This window comes from Sipha flava, unplaced genomic scaffold (assembly GCF_003268045.1).
Source record: "Sipha flava isolate LNK unplaced genomic scaffold, YSA_version1 35_pilon_pilon, whole genome shotgun sequence".
Classification (NCBI taxonomy): domain Eukaryota; kingdom Metazoa; phylum Arthropoda; class Insecta; order Hemiptera; family Aphididae; genus Sipha; species Sipha flava.
Window position 1 is genome coordinate 300,842 of NW_020273057.1, and position 19,085 is coordinate 319,926.

The 19,085-nt window shown below is 35.0% G+C and overlaps 2 protein-coding genes across 7 annotated transcripts in view; one reads left to right on the forward strand and one right to left on the reverse strand.

Moving 5' to 3' along the window:
• The window catches only part of LOC112687566, a 109,419-nt gene extending 100,057 nt beyond the window's left edge, over positions 1–9,362 (forward strand). For 2 of the 5 annotated variants that reach the window (XM_025560316.1, XM_025560315.1), the window contains exons 22-29: positions 1,977–2,216; positions 2,902–3,147; positions 3,246–3,419; positions 3,531–3,811; positions 3,893–4,123; positions 4,658–5,868; positions 7,160–7,318; positions 8,715–9,362. In XM_025560316.1, the coding sequence (XP_025416101.1) occupies positions 1,977–2,216; positions 2,902–3,147; positions 3,246–3,419; positions 3,531–3,811; positions 3,893–4,123; positions 4,658–5,868; positions 7,160–7,318; positions 8,715–8,901 (2,729 nt within the window). In that variant the 3' untranslated portion in view covers positions 8,902–9,362. Of the gene's footprint in view, positions 1–1,976; positions 2,217–2,901; positions 3,148–3,245; positions 3,420–3,530; positions 3,812–3,892; positions 4,124–4,657; positions 5,869–7,159; positions 7,319–8,714 lie in introns of those variants that run through there. The other 3 variants (XM_025560317.1, XM_025560318.1, XM_025560319.1) reach the window with 3 other exon arrangements.
• Positions 9,363–10,339: 977 nt separating this feature from the next.
• Positions 10,340–18,997, reverse strand: LOC112687554 (ubiquinone biosynthesis protein COQ9, mitochondrial). 2 transcript variants are annotated; one of them, XM_025560297.1, is made up of 6 exons: positions 18,745–18,922; positions 13,080–13,322; positions 12,124–12,268; positions 11,870–12,059; positions 10,574–10,774; positions 10,340–10,503 (listed from the first exon to the last, which is right to left on the reverse strand). In XM_025560297.1, the coding sequence occupies exons 1-6, from the start codon at positions 18,770–18,772 to the stop codon at positions 10,468–10,470; spliced, it is 843 nt and encodes a 280-aa protein (XP_025416082.1). In that variant the 5' UTR covers positions 18,773–18,922; the 3' UTR covers positions 10,340–10,467. The 2 variants fall into 2 exon arrangements, with proteins under 2 accessions (XP_025416082.1, XP_025416081.1); XM_025560296.1 differs by lacking the exons at positions 10,340–10,503; positions 10,574–10,774; positions 11,870–12,059; positions 12,124–12,268; positions 13,080–13,322 and adding an exon at positions 14,961–16,613 and having other exon boundaries at positions 18,745–18,997.
• Positions 18,998–19,085: the final 88 nt, after the last annotated feature.

The following is a 19,085-nucleotide window of genomic DNA, read 5'->3' on the forward strand; positions in this document are numbered from 1 at the left end:
TTGGAACATTTTTTTTAAGATATTTTTAAAATCAAATACATATAATTTATTACTTTGGTGTGTAATATTATATTTTGAATAAAATAGTACTTTGAAAAATATGTGTATTGTAAGTCCATCGAATGTTTTTCATGAAAATTGGATATTATAAATCGTTGGTAGTATCAGAAAGGAACAAAAGCATGTACAAATATTTGAAATGAGAAAGGAGTTTTTAAAAAATGTAAGCTATGATTAAAAATATATAATTTAAACATAAAAAATAAATGAACTTTAATCAGCATAAATTATATTTTAATAGAGAATTCGAACAAATTATTAATTGAAGTATGTAAAAAAAAGTATTATGTTAAACAAATTTAAAATCATAATGGATTTCATTTTAATCGACCATGATTTTTTCGTCTATTACATATTCACTAAAAGCCAATGAAAGTAGTACAGCGGTCACTTTTTTTAAAGGTAGGGGTATTAAAGATTTTAGTTTTGAATCCTTTTTGCTTCATTCGTGAACGAAGAGATGAAATAACCGCCACTTTGATAGTATCTTCTTATATTAACGGTGGGATAGTGCAATAATCCTTATAACTAGTTGGTTTGACGACTACGATAGGTCTTATCCATTATCGTTACACTCGAATTAGATAATCGAACATCACGAAAAATAAATTATCAGTTAAAAGTATTGTGTTCACCGGTTGTATACTATATTCTATAAGAATAGAATGTTTTTTTTTTTTTTATACCGTAACAATATCTATATGAGTTATAAACATTAGCGTTCGTTTCGGTCGAAATTACCCGGATAAATATTGTATTTTTTTTAACGACCGGCAAAAAAAGGACAATTAATTATTCTCTTTCCTAATTTGTACGTTTTTGGTACCGGAATATGCTTTTGAGATGATTTGTAGCGCACGTTTTCATTAAATCCCTCGTTCCGTTGTTTAAAACGTGAATTGGCAATAGTGCAAAACTCGCGTTAGCTAATGAAACGCGCAAATGATGGGGTCGTTTCTGCGCGGATAAATAACATGTATGCAATGCATAAAGGCTGTAACCCGATAGGATGACATTGATAATATTTTACCTGAAACTCGACTGCGCGATTGGTTAATAGTTTCATTTAAATCCACGGCACGTTTCGCATAATGAGTATATACGAAACATGATTTACATTGTAGTCGTTCGCGTAATATTCATAGGGCCAACTCGAATTATAACACAGGAGAAATGTACGATATGCACTTCTATTGTCCGCGAAAAAACGGAACATCTGGTGTAGAAATTATTGTGTTACGACAATATATTTGTTTATAGTGATCAGATAAATTCGGAAGACATTTGTACAAATCATATGTTGGACACTTAAACGAAGTGTAAGATATTTTTATGACTATCGCTAGGATACCAGGAAACTGGGCTGAAAAACGAGAAGCGGTTCTTATAATTACTGACTTCGTTCCTTATACGGAGTATTAAGACTTTATTACATTAGGGCCTTCGTTAGACGGTAGGAAATATCAACTTTGAGAATGTGGGGCGGTTGAAAATACTATAAAATAAGTAACATCCATGTCCGAACCTGATATTAATTTTTAAATATATTTTCATTATCAGAGCGCGCACGAGAAACATTAATAATAACACCGAGTGCGTAGTTTTACGAACGTATAGCTTTCATTTCGTATATTCTTGTCGTCAACGTTTCGTATTGGTGTAACTCGTGTTTCATAAGTTTTATCAAAATTTTTATCGTTTTCCGATCTCTCTTCCCTAATCCTCTACGTAAAGATCCTCCTAAATGTTAAAAAAAAAAAAAAAAACCATTCGACTTGAATTCATGTGAACTTTAGGCGGTAGAAAAAAAAAACAAAAACTTTATAATACATCGTACGCGCCGGTTGTCGACATTGATCGGTATTACATAACAGTTTCCGTTATTCTTCCATTGTTGTTAACACACGTTTGTGCAGTTACAGTGAACACTTCCGGACGGATGTCGAGTGTGCGAGGCGAACTGCTGGTGCCCACGATGAAAACGAACGGCGCTACGCCGTCGGAGGGCGGGAATTCTCCGCCACCGCAACCGAAAACGTTCCTCAGCCGATTGGGTATACGAAAACCTTCATTAATGAGCCTGACTAGTCCGTTACAGACGGGCCGGGCTAATCGTACGTTCAGCCTGGATGATTTGCTCAGGCCACAAGTTCCGAGTAAGGTGTCGACTATTCCCTCTCTCTCTCTCTCTCTCGAACACCCTTTTGTCACACCACCAACACTACCTATTCACACGCACACCGTATATAATGTATACACTTTATTACTTCTTTACTTCTGTCTCTTGGCACCTCACCTGGACTTGATCTAACACTGTGTCTATCTATCTGTATTATTGTTATACTCAGTGCTCGAACCGGAAAAATTCAGAGGGTCGTGTTAAAACCAACAGGCGTTATCTACTGATCGTCACCCGCAAGTTTATTTACCGATCACCATAATTTACCGGTCATGAATCCTTGATGGTTTTTTTTTTTTCGAACGCTCTCTTTTACTACTATCAAGCGACGTTCATCAGCAATTATTTTACCATTTCGAGCATTGTTTATAATTTTTACGCACAAGCGTAGTGATGACATAATACTTACATTATACTGTTTGTATAATGTCGTAAAACCGTTTTAGATTTTTAATACATTGCGTGCACTTTTTTTTTTAACATATACAATAATGTAAATATACCTTCGTCAAGTAGTATTTGGGACACTGTACTTCAGCTTGTATTTCATATATTAACCTCTATCGTTACACAGCACGTTGTTTGTTAAACATATTATACAAAACGCCTTCGGTATAATTTGGCGAGGACCGCTTTGAAAATAAACGATTTCTTCGTTGTAGGATTTAACCAACACCACCGTTCAAAGCAGAAAAGTGCTTCGCCGTCGAAATTTCGGACCACGATAGCCGATAAATCTGAAATCCTCCAACAGCTCATATCACCCGGGCTTGAGCGACAAGCGAGTTTTAACGATGAAATCAATCTTGTCGAAAAGTTGTCGACCAACAGCATCGGTCCCAATGACATTCTCTTGCCGCAGTCGAACATTTCGCAAGAGACAAGTTTTTCAAACGACTGCTCGATAGGTAAACGATTTTCTCCTAAATCCGATCGCCTTCACCTTTGATATAGTGTACGTTCCAAACGGAAACCCTGTTAAAATGTAATGCGTTTGTAAATCCAGACGAAGCCGTTCACAAAATCGAAAAGAAAGTCACTTTCGCCAGACTGATGAATAAGTTACAATCGGAAATGAGCTCGACCAGCTCCGAGGTGGACCCGCAGACCAGACACGCGCTGAGAAAACCGTGCATCAATCAAGTCAGCGATTCCTTTTCCAGCCTGGAGTACACTTTAGGTACGGCTCCGATAGTAACGTTAGTCTGGTGCGGGTATTTTCCGTTTTCCTCGCGTTTGGAACATTGTTTTACCGGAATAATGACTGACGTGAGAACGTTTCGTTTACCAGAGAATCGAAAGTCGAACCAACTATCGTTGAACCAGTACCAGCAGCAGGCGGGACAGAAGGCCATGAGCGCGGATTCGATTTTGGCCATGTTCCGGAACTTCAACGCGACGATGGCGATGACGGAGATGAGCAACTACCTGTCGGCGTCCACGACTCCCAGCTGTTCCAGTTTGCAGGACGAAGTGGTGGGCAGCGAGGACGAGTCGTTGATGTCGAACGCCGCAACGCATTCGCCCGGCAAAGAGTCACCGACACGGTACCGTTATTCGAACGTGATCCAGGTGAGTAACGTCCTGGCGGGCTGAGGGAAGGACCTTGTATGTTGATCGATCACCGTGAGACGTCGTGTCGATCGTTTTCAGCTACCCGTGGTGGACATGTTGAGCTCACAACGGAACAACTCGAACAACCAGTTGAACAGCCTGCAACATCCACCGTCCATACTGCTCGAAGTGCCCAACTACCGCATGGATTGTTTGTCGCCCATCCACGAGCTACCGACTCCGGTCCCGTCACCGTCGCCCACACCGGTAATATCGAGGAGGTCGGCGTTCAGCTGCTTGAAGGACATGGACGACGATCCTCAAAATCAGGTCTGTAGACGGCTGTCGAACACGTGCATCCTGAGCGTTTCGTTTGATTAACAATAATTAATAACCAAATGTTGATCCGTAATATACGATTGCAAACGTTTTTACCTGCCTTTTTTCGTCGTCAGATTTGGTGTTAGGCTCGGTCAAAGCGGTGCGGTAGCGATGCGGTACACGTGGTACCGCGATAAAATCAGGACACGATAGAACCTGCACGCCGCACCACCGCTACACTGTTTCGGACTGCTATTTTTTCATTGTCGCACCGATATTAAATTAACGAATTCGATATTATTTGTCCGAATTTTGTTTTATTTTCAAACGATCAAATCTTATATAAGATTAACAACAACGGTTGTTTTACTATTGCGCCGGGCGATAAGATGGACATCATGTAGAACAAATACTGACAAATGTAATATTTTCCCTAAAAACTTATACCGATTTTACTTTTCCAACCAACTCGATTCGTATTTCCTCCTACGTAGTACACGTCCCGTCGCGTTATTCATGTCTCTCGTTGTTTCCGTTGAGCAGGAGCCGCCGTCGATCAGTGTGCCGGCGAACCGGTCCAAACAGCTGACCATACCCAAGCTGGTCGTGCAACAGCCGACGCCCATCAACTCGCCCAGCATGGAGTTCCCCGGGTCGCCGCCGCCGCACAAAGAGAAACCGCAGGCCGGCCGGAAGATGCTTCGGGACATGGAGAAGCCGATATCGCTGGACTTGCCCGCCCCGCCGCCGGTCATCACGGTAACGTGCATGAGCGACTCGGACACGGAGTCGGCGACCACCAAAAACGGTACGGACTCGTCGAAAAACGGAAGCGGCATGTGTTACCTAAGCCCGTTTTCTATGTGTTCCCGGGCCGACAGAATAGCCTCGGAGTCGAACCTCAGCTCGTCCGGGTACAGCTCGGGCCCGTCCCGGTGCAACTCCAACACGCGGCTGTGCCCGTTGGACTGCGCCGAGGAGCCGACCGCCGCCGGTGGCGTCGGCGGCGGCAGGCGCGTATCGCCACTGATCCACGCGCCCGAGATCCGCGAGATGGACTCGGAGACGACGTACTCGGAGAACGACGACGAGGGTTTCGACACGGACGCGGCGTTGGGACCGGTGTCCGACGGCTCGGCCCGGAGCAAACACTACCGGCACGCGGGGGGTGACGGCTCGGGGGGGCTGGACGCGGAATCGCTGTCGGCAGCCATGATGACGACGATGGCCGCCGGCAGCAAGCACTCGCCCTCGGGCCTGGAACCGGCGGACGCTCCTTGCGGCGGTCGTCACGTGCCGTCCATCACGGTGCAACAGTACCCGTCCACGTTGCACCTGTCCACCGCGGACGCGTTGCACGACAAGAGCCCGGTGAGCTCGAGGAGCGAGAGCCCGCTCAGCGACAAGACGGTGTTCCGGTTCTCGCCCATGTTCTACGGGCGCATCACCGACTCGGACAGCATATACGACTTCACCAGTTCGGATTGCGCGATGAAGAAGCGCACGGGCAAGAAGCGGGAGCGCAAGAGGCGGCACCCGCAGGTCGGCGGCGGCCCAGTGGCGTCCGCGTGCACCACGCCGTCCGCGGAGGCACCCGGCTGCCGCGGCACCGGTAACCTTCTGCTGTTGGACGTGCCCGACAGGAACGTCAAGAAAAAGTCCCGGTCCAAGCCCAACACCCGCAGACGATCGCGGTCGCAGCAGACGGTCTTGCCCAGTTCGTCGTCGTCTACGGACAGCCTGAACGACATCAAGTAAGGGCACTTCCAGCGCGATACCGAGACGCACCCGAACGTTTTGGCGTGGCCGTTTTGGCGTATGACGATTATAGGCTTATAATTATAAATAAATGAATAAATCATAATTATTATTATTAAATGCATATTTATATCAAATTCACTATAGCAGGTTTAATAACCAATGATAACCTATATTTTGAGATATGCCCCTTAAAAACTAATTATGGTTCTAGTTTCATAATCGATGACGATGGTAAAAATTCTTTTGTCGACATCAGTAATTTTTTTTTTTTTTTGGACACTTACCGGTTTCTGATTGAATAAAAAATTCAACATAGCTAATATAAACAACATGATACAATAATATATATATATATTTTGCTTCATTTTTTTTTTATAATTTTGTATAGTATAATGTATTTATTTTCATATATTTTAATATTTCACTTATTATAACAATACTATTTTATTAATATTATAATATGTTCATACAAGTGGCATTAATTTAATTTAAATACTCCAAAACGGTCTACGCTATAACGGCCATGCCAAGATGTTCTAGACCGATCCTTTCGGGTCCGAACGAGCCTGTTTTCTAACGGAAAAAATGTCGAGGGATTAAAACGTCACACGGAAACCCAAAACCCCTCGGCCTGCACCACGATCCACCTCGCTTTCTTACGATCGCGTGTTGAATCGACCGCGTAACGCGCGATATTTTTCCAATCATTCCGTTAATTTAACCGCGGTCGAATCGAGTCCTTATTTTTATTGCTGCGGCGCCTTTATTCCACGTCGAATTCATTTGAACGCGATCGGGTCAGGCGGACGGAGGAATCCAATTTCGTTCCGATCCTTTATCAATTCACGTGGGCGTTCAATATCGTATGATTTCGAAATGCGACTGTTTGTGAGTGGATTGTGCAATGCGCAAGTCCGGTATCATATCCAAACACCTGTAATTGAATCGTGAATTTCGAAAAGTGCTTATATCTGAAAATTAAAATTTTTCTTTTTCAAGAAACCAAATTAATTGATTTCCTTATAAATTATTTTCTTTGTTTTAGCAATTAACTATAAATCATTCATTCATCGCAATTGAAAAAGAAATATGAACCCTTCTCGCTCGTAAAATGTCGGTCTGCATGTGTAGATTTTGATAAAAACTCGAGATGAGCCCTTTTCACGATTGTTTTTTCAAAAAAAAATTTAATTTTTACCCTCCGGAACACGGATTGCGTTCTTTGAAAATACATTGTAAAAAATACAAAATAATAAAAATACATTTTTGCTCCGTCGTTGTTAGCAGGACCAGTTATAGCAACAGGCACAAACGATCCAGCGATTCGGTAAAAAAACGAGATTTATCTTCCGAAAACTGGTCAGACCGTGCCAAGAGCAGCGAGGACAAAATTACCGACAAGAAGAAAACAAAGTCCAATCGTATCGAAAACCGAAGATTAAAGTGAGTCCATTGAGTTGGGAAGATAGTTGCTATATGCAACTATATGCACAATAGCGAAACTTGTCTAACAGCTCGTTTACTAAAATTATTAATTTCGCGATTTAATGTAAAATTGCTTATTTACCTTTTCGGAAACAGTTTTGAAAAAATTTATATTTTTAACACAAATCACATTTAACACCACTCTCCTTAGGTTAGTTTTGAGTAAGTCATGACCATAAAGTAGTATGCCTGAATAATGTAGTCCTTCCGAATATTCTTATAATCCGTACAATTACTTGTACTTAGATTTTTGAAAAATACGAATTTAAAGTAAATACCGTAGAATCCGCTTATTAAAACGCCGTAAATAACGATATTCCGGATAAAACTATTCCTAGCCGTGTATTTGGTTGGTTTTATATATGACATAGGTAATGTTTTTGTCATCGGGCTGCAACGAATTTCGGACATAACAATCTGATTCTTTAGGTCCCTTTAAAATCGTTATAAGCGAATTCTACAGTGTTGTTATTATAATGTTACATTTTGAATTCCAGTCAATATCGGAATAAATAACCTTTAGAACAGGCATACATTTTTTTTTTAATCATAACTAATTATTATTTATTGACCAATTCTATATTAAAGTACATACTTCAATAAGAATCAAAATAATATAAAAATCAATATTTAATTCATAATAAGTATTATCTTTCGGTGTGACGAGCAAGGATAAATGAGATTAAAATTAATAACATTTTTAAGTCCTAGAGTGAAATGTAGCAGAAAAAGAACATTCCAACTATGATAATATAGAAATTTTTTTGTTGTTGATTACCTAATTATATCTTTATCAAACATTTTCTAAAGCTCAAGTATAGCTGCTCTAAATGTATTTTACGTTGTTATTATATTGTTGCGTTTTGCTTTTATTTAGTCGAATCGTAATCAGGGGCTAAACCGTCACTCCAGGTTTACTATATAGTTATGCAAGTGCTTTGTGATAATGTTTGCTCGTATAAAATTAGGCACACATACAAATAGGTAGCAATGTTTATTTTTTTAGTTGGGCACTTAACTGGTTGTAAAATTAAATCTGTGTTAGAAAATCACTTAGATAATAATTTCAAAACTTGATGAGTAAGGAACTTGTTGATTTTCCGTAGTTAATGCAATTTTTAATTTTTGATTTGAAAACGTATTTTCATTTTTTCTTATTGTTCTATGTGGATTAACACGCTTAAAATAACATGTATTTAAACTTATAACTTGTAACGAACAAAAACGTGTGGTATTGTCGATAATCCATTTTAACGTTGGACTTAATCGTTGCATGGTGTAGATAAGAAATCTAAATCTGATTTGTTTCCTACCCTAACCTACGTTATTATATTTTATCGTCGTCGTGACGTAGGTTCCAAAACAAGGCGGTCAGCGATCAGGGGCACTACGAGTCGGAGAACGAAGAAGACGTTTCCAACTTCACGTCGCTACCGTCGATGTTGGTCAACAGCGGCGCGGCAAGGATCAAGAGGACCAAAGACAAATGCACCGCGGCGCCGACGTCGACACGTCAAAAAATAGTTACCGCTTCCGATTAAGTCTCCCGTCGCGCGTGAATACCGTGGTATCATCGTTTCCGTCGACTCGCGGCGGGCTATCCGTCACGGCAAATGTTCCATAAAAAATGAAAAAAATAAAATTAACTAATTAAGATACTCCATTTCGTGCGGTAATCGCGTTCGCGTGCAAAGTATCCGACTTGTAGGCGGGTCGCTAAAACGTGCGTGGTATAGGCACAGTCAGTGGTGCAACTAGGAGTTGGGGTTTAGGATTGTAACCCCCCCCCCCCCCCGAAATGTTTACAAATTCTAGGTAGGAAAAAATTGTTTATATTGGACACACTAATTTGATTGATATGGAATATGAATATTATTCGTATTATAATTGATAGCAATAATACGACAATACGGAACGTTCGACTCTAAAACATCAATAACCTTGTTACTACGATTTCTCGATTGTATAATACTTTTTTTGTGGTTATCACAATATGAAATAGAAGTTAAACAGTTTAATTTGTAATTTAAATATTTTACTCATAAACCAAACTTAATCTTACTTCCTTATCCCCCCCTCCCTCCGAAAGCCAATTCTGGTTGCGCCACTGGACACAATTTACATCCAAACAATAACAACGATGACGATAATATATGAATTCTTCAAACTGCCGTTCAATTTGTACCGTGTGCTTTCGTTTAGGTGAAATAGGACGATCCGAGAATAGCCAAAAAAAAAAAAAAATGTAGCAATAAACAAATATAAGTACCAAATACCGTTTTATTCAATATGAACAGTGTAAGGGGTACTTTTGTAATATTATTATGTTCATTATATTATAGACTACGGAACAGAATGCCTTATACTTTTTCTATCGCTTTTAACTAGTCGAATCTGTGATATTTTTTTAACGTTTAATTTTTCCGGTACATTTGTCGGGAAAGGCCAAGTGTTTTCAATAATATTAATACATAATATTACTGGAGTGCCTCAACGTTTGTTAAATTCATGTAAGATTATTTATTATTAATTATCTAGGTTAGAGATTCTTGCTCATTCACTCGACTGTTTAGATAAATCACGCTTTACTTTTGTAATTCTTATACATAAATACATTTATAATTATGTACTATGTGTATACTCGATGTAAGATTTTAAATCTGAAAGAGTATTTATATTATTATTATTATTATTATTATTATTATTATTATAGTTTATAATATTTTAGACGAATTTTCAATTGTTAAATGATAATCAAATCATGTAGCCAGTACTCCTATTAATTAATAATCGGTTAAATCGTTTTTAAAATTCTTCATTTGCTCTATTAATATTAATTATAATTATAAGCATTCTATTTTGTCTACTACAAACGTTTAATAAAAACAGTTACTATTTTCAAATATATTTACTTGGATTTTTTTTTGTTCATAACACTTAGAAAAGGTTAGGTAAATCGGACAAAATAATACGATATCGTTATGTTTAACAATTTTTCTATTTATTTGATTATATCTGCGTATCTAGTTTGTTACAGTATTAAAGAGATATAGAATTAAAATAGCAATATAACAACTATTCAGTGAAGGTACTCAACACGAAAGCAATCATCTGTTCCACGAAAATCCCAAAATGTTTTTAGCCTAAAAAAACGTAAATAAAACAACAATTAAAAATGCTCGATCAATGAATTATAGTATAGGTGCGACTTACTGTCGATACCGACGCAGTGACAACGTCTTTGGCAAGCTGTGCGTTACTTTCTAGCATAGTATCCAGTTTAACACATTCATCAACTGCCCTCCTCACAAATTTCCATGTATCATCAAATTCAAGCGATTTGTCTTGCAATAAATGAAGTTCGCTTGTTTTGTAAATGGTAGCCAACCCTATTCGTCTAGTGTACCATCGAGTCTAGGAATTGCATACAGAATTGCACTCTTAGTCAAAATAATGAAAAAATAAAACATACTAAATATAAGTGTGTAATTTAAGTTGATATATTTTTTCTTCCTATCGATAATTATTTAATCGCTAATTTATTTATTACATCGCTTCTGGGATCGCTAATATTTTCGTTTTATATTACCGCTATATGTCCATGAAAAACTTAGAAAATTCCACGTTGATTTACAGAATTTGTCTTTACCTTATTATTCGGCTTTTTATTTAAATTACGTTATCTCATTTTCTTCTCCAATGTTTTAAGTTTATCAAATTCAATATTAGAGTATATTTTTTCTCGGAAGATTTTGCAACTATTGGTTTTTTTACCCTTAGGTTGTTTGTGCTTTTTAAGAATTACATACATCGACCAGAAAATACTAATTAATACGAACATTCTGAACGAGAATAAAAACTGAAAAAAAATTTTGAATTGTAAAAAATAAGTTGATAGAGATAAAAAAATAATTCAAATCTTTGTGATTGACATAGTTAAAAAAATAAAATTAATGTAATCATCTTTCTCCGCGACGAACATTGTCTACAACATAATATTTTTGAAAAGATATGCTGCTGCTATTAAAAAAATAATAATATTTCAATAAAATATACCTATACGGAGTATAAGTTGTGTTTCAGTACACGGAAAGTTAATAATAAGCTTCATTTACAATACCTTTTATGATTATACTTTTTCTCAACAACCGTTTTTATGTTTTTAGTAATTTTTATTTATTTTTTCTGCGATTATTTATCGAAACCAAAACCTATACAGAAACTATACACTTGTAAGAAACAATGTGGGTAAATAATACATAGGTTTTCGTTATTCACGCGGGACGCGAAAATAAGTTCTATTTACACTTTTCGCACATAAACGCGTAGGTGTCCTATGTGCTCGATGTGTCAGTGCAATCAACATTCGAACACATCACCGCGGGTAAAGTGATATTTCCTTTTATCGAGTCTCGCACGTACATCCCCGGGGTGTGTTGAGTTTAAAACATTGCGCATAGCGGTGACAATGATACGTGTACGTAAAATAGGTATTTGAATATTTCTCACGTCTATCGATCGGTCGCCCGCGTGGTAACAAATGGCGTCAACCAACGTCATGAGGTTAGACAGAGCTCGGGGCGCGTTTGACGGTTTGGAAAGCAACGCCATGGCTTGCGGCCACTGATTCAGATACGGCTGAAGCATCAACAATCTGGTTTTGATTGTGACTGACAGGAATCTCACTAGCTCGGGTTTGCTGAGCAGGCAGAATTACAAGATTAATAATTGTGCGTTTTTTTAATTTAAATCAATATTATTACGTTTCCTCGGCACACTTTAACGTTCCGTCCTTGAGGAGCCGGGACAGCGAATCGTTGCTGGAAGAGTAGAAATACAACGCTAACTCAGCCCCGGGATCGGGGAAAAGCCCGTGCACGGTGTCGGGGTAACCAAGCTCGTGGGCTCCTGGAAAACAATAAATTCTCAGTCATATCATTGATGATTCAGTTATAAAAAACAACTAGTGATTTTATTTATTATTATTGCAATCGTCGCGCAACAAAAATAAATTACAGTTAATCGGCCATACTTAAATATTGGTTTTAAAAAATATTTTTGTACAAGTTTCATACAACACCGTGCTGTAAAACTGTGCCGGATCACCCATTAGGCGGAATAGGCGCCCGCCTTAGGGCCTCACTCATTTAAGAGACCTTGTGAAAACGGAAAACTATATATTTATTTTTATTTAATAATACCTGTATTTTATTTACGAATTTACGGGACAATTGTCATTATGAAATATATTACATATTAAGTTGTAAGCGTTTGTTTCTATGCAATAATAATAATAAAATTATTTAAAAAAAAAAAAAAAAAATAGAAATAATATAATAATTAATTAATTTTTCTGGCAAATAAAATTTTTTTATAAATACTATTTTATTTATTAATAATAGTCGGTTATTATTAAAGCTGTTTATTTTAATAATTGGATAGTAATGTTAAAGATGTATATAAAAAACAATTTTGAAGGCCCAACATTTTAATTGCCTAGGGGCCCACAAATGTTTAATCCGGTGTTCCAGTCAAATCATACCTCCGGAAAATATTACAGGAGGAGAGGGGGTAAGATTTTCTACATAAAATGTCCTAGGAAAATCAATACCCCCTTCGAGGTATAATCTTACCGGGGGGTAACGATAACCTAGGATAATTGTACCAGGGGTATAATTTGCCTGTTACACCGGCACTGGTCATAAAACACGGTAAATACCCGCGGCTATTGTATCTCTGGACCATCCGTGTTCGGGTACGTATTGCAACGACGACTGCAGTATCTTTGACTTGACGTCTTGCTCGTAGCTGTCGTCGGACGATTCGTCGTGGTGTTCGTCGACCGGCGGCACCTCTCTAGCGGCCCGACCGTCGTCGCCGCCCCCGTTATTGCCGCTGCTCAGCCTGACCGCGATTTCTTTCGGTCGCAACGCGCGCGCACCGTTCGCTTTGGCGAAACTACCTGTCGAGAAATGAAAACCAAAAATAAATTATAACGACCCGGTCGAGTTTACGGGGTGGCGCCGGACACTACCACCGAACAACCGGAACCGAAACTTACCACCATCTTAGGAATCGACCGTCATTTTGAAAAATTAAACGGTTTCGCTAGAGATCAACATTGTTGCTAGAAACAACGCGCAAAAAGAATATTCAATATAAGGTTGAACAGAAATGTTTTTAAGCGGTCTAAATGGATAAGTTTTCCTTCTGGTTGTCCAGTGGCGGTACTACCTCCGTGTTTTTTTTTTCTATCTAATACTACACGTTTGTTTGTTAACATAAAACTCTCAGACTAAGGCGCACGCACGACGCACTCAGATGGATTCAGTTTTATTTTCTCGGAAATTATTTAAGAAGACGACAGCAGCTCACAATAATAGCGTTGTTATCTTCATGCCGCGTGTTCGTCGTGAGTTACTGTCCGATGATATGAAAACTAGGACCCTAATAACTACCAAAAATTTAAAAATGAAAAAAAACATCAACACTCCCAAGGAGAATACCTCCTCATTTATCCCCTTACGGTATTAACCATCTAGAGTGAACTGTTGTTTAAAATTTCAAACACGTTAATTTTTAGACCAATGGTGTAAAATAAGCGTAATATGGTGTAATAAGCGTTTTGTGATTGGGTTACGTAAGTCACAGTTTGGCGGTATAGCATAATTTAATTGACCTTTTTTGCAGTAACATATTATATAGAAACACGTTGCTACGGTGTTGTAACGTAACATTACAACAGTACGAGTACTAAAAAACATTCAATAGGAATACGAAAACGGCAAACAAATAAGGACAAAAGAAAATATCTTCAGACCTACTTAAAATAAATTTAATTTGTTTATTTTAAAATCATATTGATTACAAATGTACATAATTTAATACAATTAATATATTTAATAATTTTTAAAATCTATCAAAAACTACCAACATTTCAGCAATGATTCTTTTTAGATATATCATTGCAATGTCCATATTTAATTTAATGTTATTGATACACAAAAAAAGATCCATACAATTTTCAGTTAATTATATTAAGAATAATCTAATAATTTGATAAGTATTTAAAATCAGTCAATAGTTCTAGGATATAGGTGTATAAATAAAAAATAAAGTTTAAAACCACAAAATTGGCTTTAAAAGTTTATTTTAATAGACTATTTTTATAGTAATTCAATTTACAATTGAATATGTTGTCTGTACACATTTCAAATATTCAAAAACTCAGATGATTTACTTTACATTTATACAATCAGTTTTGCAAAAGAATATAAATAATTTAAGGTATACAAGTATCAGATTTTCTTCTATTTAAAATATTAAATTTTTTTTTTTATTAGGAATAAAACGCACATAAATTTAATTTTAAAAAATGTCGTTATACCATCACTTATGAATGATGAATTTTTTTTTAGTGTACATGAAACAAAATTATTAAATTAAAAATACCAGAATATTTTTGTTATAAAACTGCACTTTTAAAAGTCACATATTTATATCTGAAGGAATATAAAATGAATTTAATGCAATTAAAAAAAAAAAAAAATATTATAATAAGAGTATTTAAAATAGTTAAAACGTTATAATTACTAGCTATTTATATGAGTTATAGAGTTAAAAAATAATTAAATATGATATGCAATTTAGTTTTTTCATTATTATCTTACTATTTCACTATTTGTTTAAAAAAACAAAGACAAAAATGTATGCTTGTACATATACACACATCAAAATGAATTAATCTTGTAAGACATTTTTAATCTTGTTTTTTAACATATCTAAACTAGACTGCACCAATTTAGTGGAAGTATTAAAATGTGCTAACATATTCCGTTGTTCACTTTCTGATAATTTTGGAAGATTCAAAGCATTTTCTTCATCAACTATTTTATCATCTAATTTCTTATTTTCCAATTTGTACTGTTCATTCGTATAATCAATGGCATTTTGAACAATATTTACGAATTGTTTGAGATCATTTGAAAATATTTTTCCCATGTTTAATCGTTCATCATTGTATGCATATAGTACATATACAAGTGTTATAGCAGCTAAAATGTATTCTTTGTTTCTTACAACTTGACAGTTAGATATATCATCCGTTTTAATACATAGTCGAACCAAATCCAAAAGTCGCACTCCTTGAAAATATCCAAGATTCTGATTTGATCTTATTTTTGCTATTAAAATATCTTTCATCTTAATCATTAGTTGCGCTTTAACGCAAGTGTCCATTGGCTTTAAAAATGATTTCTTTAGAACAATATACTGAGCATCAGTGCATAATTTATCAATATATATCATTAATGATTCAATTGATTCCTTTCTAGTACTCAACTGATCATTATATACACAACTATATGCAGCTTCGTCTATAAAACTTTCATGGCATTTATTTAATAAATATAATGGAATTTCATTATTTTTATATTTTGTTAAAATTAATTTAGCAAAAGATTTTCCAAATTTATTATTTTCAAACACAGAAAACGCTAAATTAGAGCATTTTTCTAATATATAAAACTGATTATAAATTTTAGGTCCCCATGTCATTTCAGTTTGGAAGTACAGATAAAAAAATGAAGCCAAATAGACATTTTCTTCCATTTCTTCAAATTCATGTTCAAGTAAAAGAAATGGATCGTAAATTATGTCGGATAATATGTTTGTATACATTGTATACTCAATTGAATCAATATTAGCATGAAATACCAAAAAAGCAACTCTAGCAAAATAATATAATATTGAATTTTCATGATAAAAATGTTTATTCAATTTTCTTAAATGTTCAATTATATTTAGCAAAATAGCCTTTAAATTTTTTATATTCATTTCTTTTAAACGATTAAATGTGCTGATTAATAAATATTCTAAACATGCTCGATTAGGACTTTCAGTATTTTCCAAAATAGTAACAGCTACTAAAACAGATGATGATAATCTACACTCGTACATATCGATCAACTCCAAAAAATCAAAAATTATTTCTTGGTAATCTTTAGTTTTTGCCATTTTAAGTAATTCTCCTTCACAAAAGTTGAAATAATCTGGTCTATTCATTAAATTGTAGTTAGATAATTCCTTGCCCAATAAAGGAATTATTTCTGAAACATGATTTGTGACAAATTTCTCGTCAGATAACAATTTTGATGCAATAATTGTATTGAAATCCTTCAAGGAAGATTGAAAATCGTTAAATTCTTTTTTTGTTTCCATTTTGTAAATATAATTTTATTACATTAGACGTCACCTAAAAGAAAGAAATTATAATAAAATTACCTCAATAGTTTCTTTATGAAAAATAAAACAAAGGTATACACTTCAAAAAATAAAAACAACAATTAATGAATAAGTATAAAAGTGTAAGTTTCCATATACAATTATACTGTCTAAACAGTATTAATATTTTTTTTTCTATTAATTTATTTTTACACAATATTGTACTCAGAGTTTGAATTTGCTTAAAAGTATGACTAATTAAATTAATAAATTATTATAAAGTTAATTTTGTACATTTAAATTAAATCAAATCAATCAAGATATAGACATCGAAGAAATACAAAATATAAACAATATAAAATTATATAAATAATAAATAAATACTTTAAATTAAGAAATTAACATTAATAATTCTTTTCAAAAATAAGAAATGTTTTACAACACAGGATTGGTACATGTAAGTATTCTAATAATCAATGTGGTTTTAGCAATGGAATACCAATTTAAGCAAACATTTGAACTAGTATATTAATGACTTATATTATAAATTATAAGAGGTATATGAAAAATCAAAAAAGGAGTAACATTTTTAAGTGAATTTCCATGGTCAGATGAGGTACAGGGATAGTAATAAAGGTCTTTTAGTTTAAAATCAATGTACCAATGTACTAAAAAAAATTCTGAGTGAAAGAGATTAGGTAGTTAGATATTTATAAAAATTGTTGATATAGTAGAAGAATTACATTTTTCAATAATATAAATTGTACTTTTAATATTTTAACTTTTACAAAAAATAAATGTATCTAGAATTTTAAAAAAGTCAAAAATCGCTGATAAATAGCAGAAATGTTATTGAGATATTTGGAAACAATGAAATGTTTTAAAAATGCTTATCTAAGTACTTAATAAATGTGTCAAGTTGGAACGATTAATATACATAGAATGATAAATAAATGCTAATACCATTTACTCAACATTTGTTGAAATATGTCAACATTTCTTATTAGCAATCTCTTATGATTGTGATGATCGGAATAATCTTTTTGATTGAAATTGTGTATACGAATACAAAAAAAATACACCATAGTGAAACAGATTCATTTCTTTTTTAACTCAGAATCAATTTTTTTTTTTTTTTTTTTTTTTTATATCAATATACCTGTAAAGCTTTTAAAACTTTTTAACAAATACTACTGTAAAAATATTTTTCTAAGTTTAATATGTATATCATTAACAAGTAGAATGTCTAAAAGAAATTGCATAATAATGAGTAATAATGCTTTAAAAATTAAAAATATCAAGTTATTTAAAATAGAAAATGTTGGCATAAAGCCAAATAAAATACTACAATATATAATTTATGCAAAAATTTGTAAATATAAATTATTATGGTGGCAATTTTAAACAGTCAATTTTTATGTCTTAAGTTGCAAAAACAATTAAATACAATTAATACCTAAGAAACTGAAATAAATTTACTTAATAATCAATATCATTAAATTTGGTAATGAAATTAAAAAATAATAAACACCTTTTTTTCATCTTAGTAACTACGTCCACAGTCAGAATATTTAACATATCATGTTATAAATGTATTTTATATCCCATCTGAAATTATACATTCTGACCTACACAGTTGAATGTAAACAAAATTCTACAAATCTTGGAGTTTGACATTTTACCCATACTATTTTAATAAATAAACACAATACATAAATTAGGAAATGACAAATGGCTAAAAACCAAGCTTAAATTGCAATCAGTTACGTTTTATGCTATTTTACAACGCTATCAAAGCAGGAAGGTATTAAAATATTAGATAAATTAGTTAAAACCGTGGTAAACTTATGAAAATAAAAGATGATTACTTGAGTGTGCTGGATTAAGGAAGCAAGTGTGTATTTAATAGGTGCAATTCATCAAACAGGTACTTGTCAGGAAATGAGTACATTGCTCACTGACCATTGTAAAGGAAGAGGGAAAATTCGAAACGCAATTAAACAGAATTCATGAGGAGAAGTGAATACATTTCAATCGAAAAACTATATTTGGGGCATAAACTGTATTGCATGTTATACTCAAATGTGTGTTGCTAAACGAAGATGTGACAACACGGGTGGTTATAGAATACAGAAAAACGTGAGAAAAAAAATTATACTAACCGGTTTTCGAAAAAATTCTGGAGAACATGATCGTCTGGGACGAAACGCAATACTCGATGTTCCGAGATTGTGGTCGCGCTCAATAATGTCTTCACGGTAAACGATTTGAAAAACGAATTGGTCGTGTTTTTCAAAGCTGATGGACTAAAATTAAATCATAAACAATATTGCGGAATAGATAATGGACAGTACGTGCGTGATAACATGGGCAACCGTTCATCATATTCGAGGACACGAAACAAAGCGCATCGTTCACGATCGGCCGTTGTGCAGCACGGTTGGCCGAACGGTGCGCAACGATCGTTCCAGAACGTTTGTCAACCTCGCAGTTGGCGATTAAC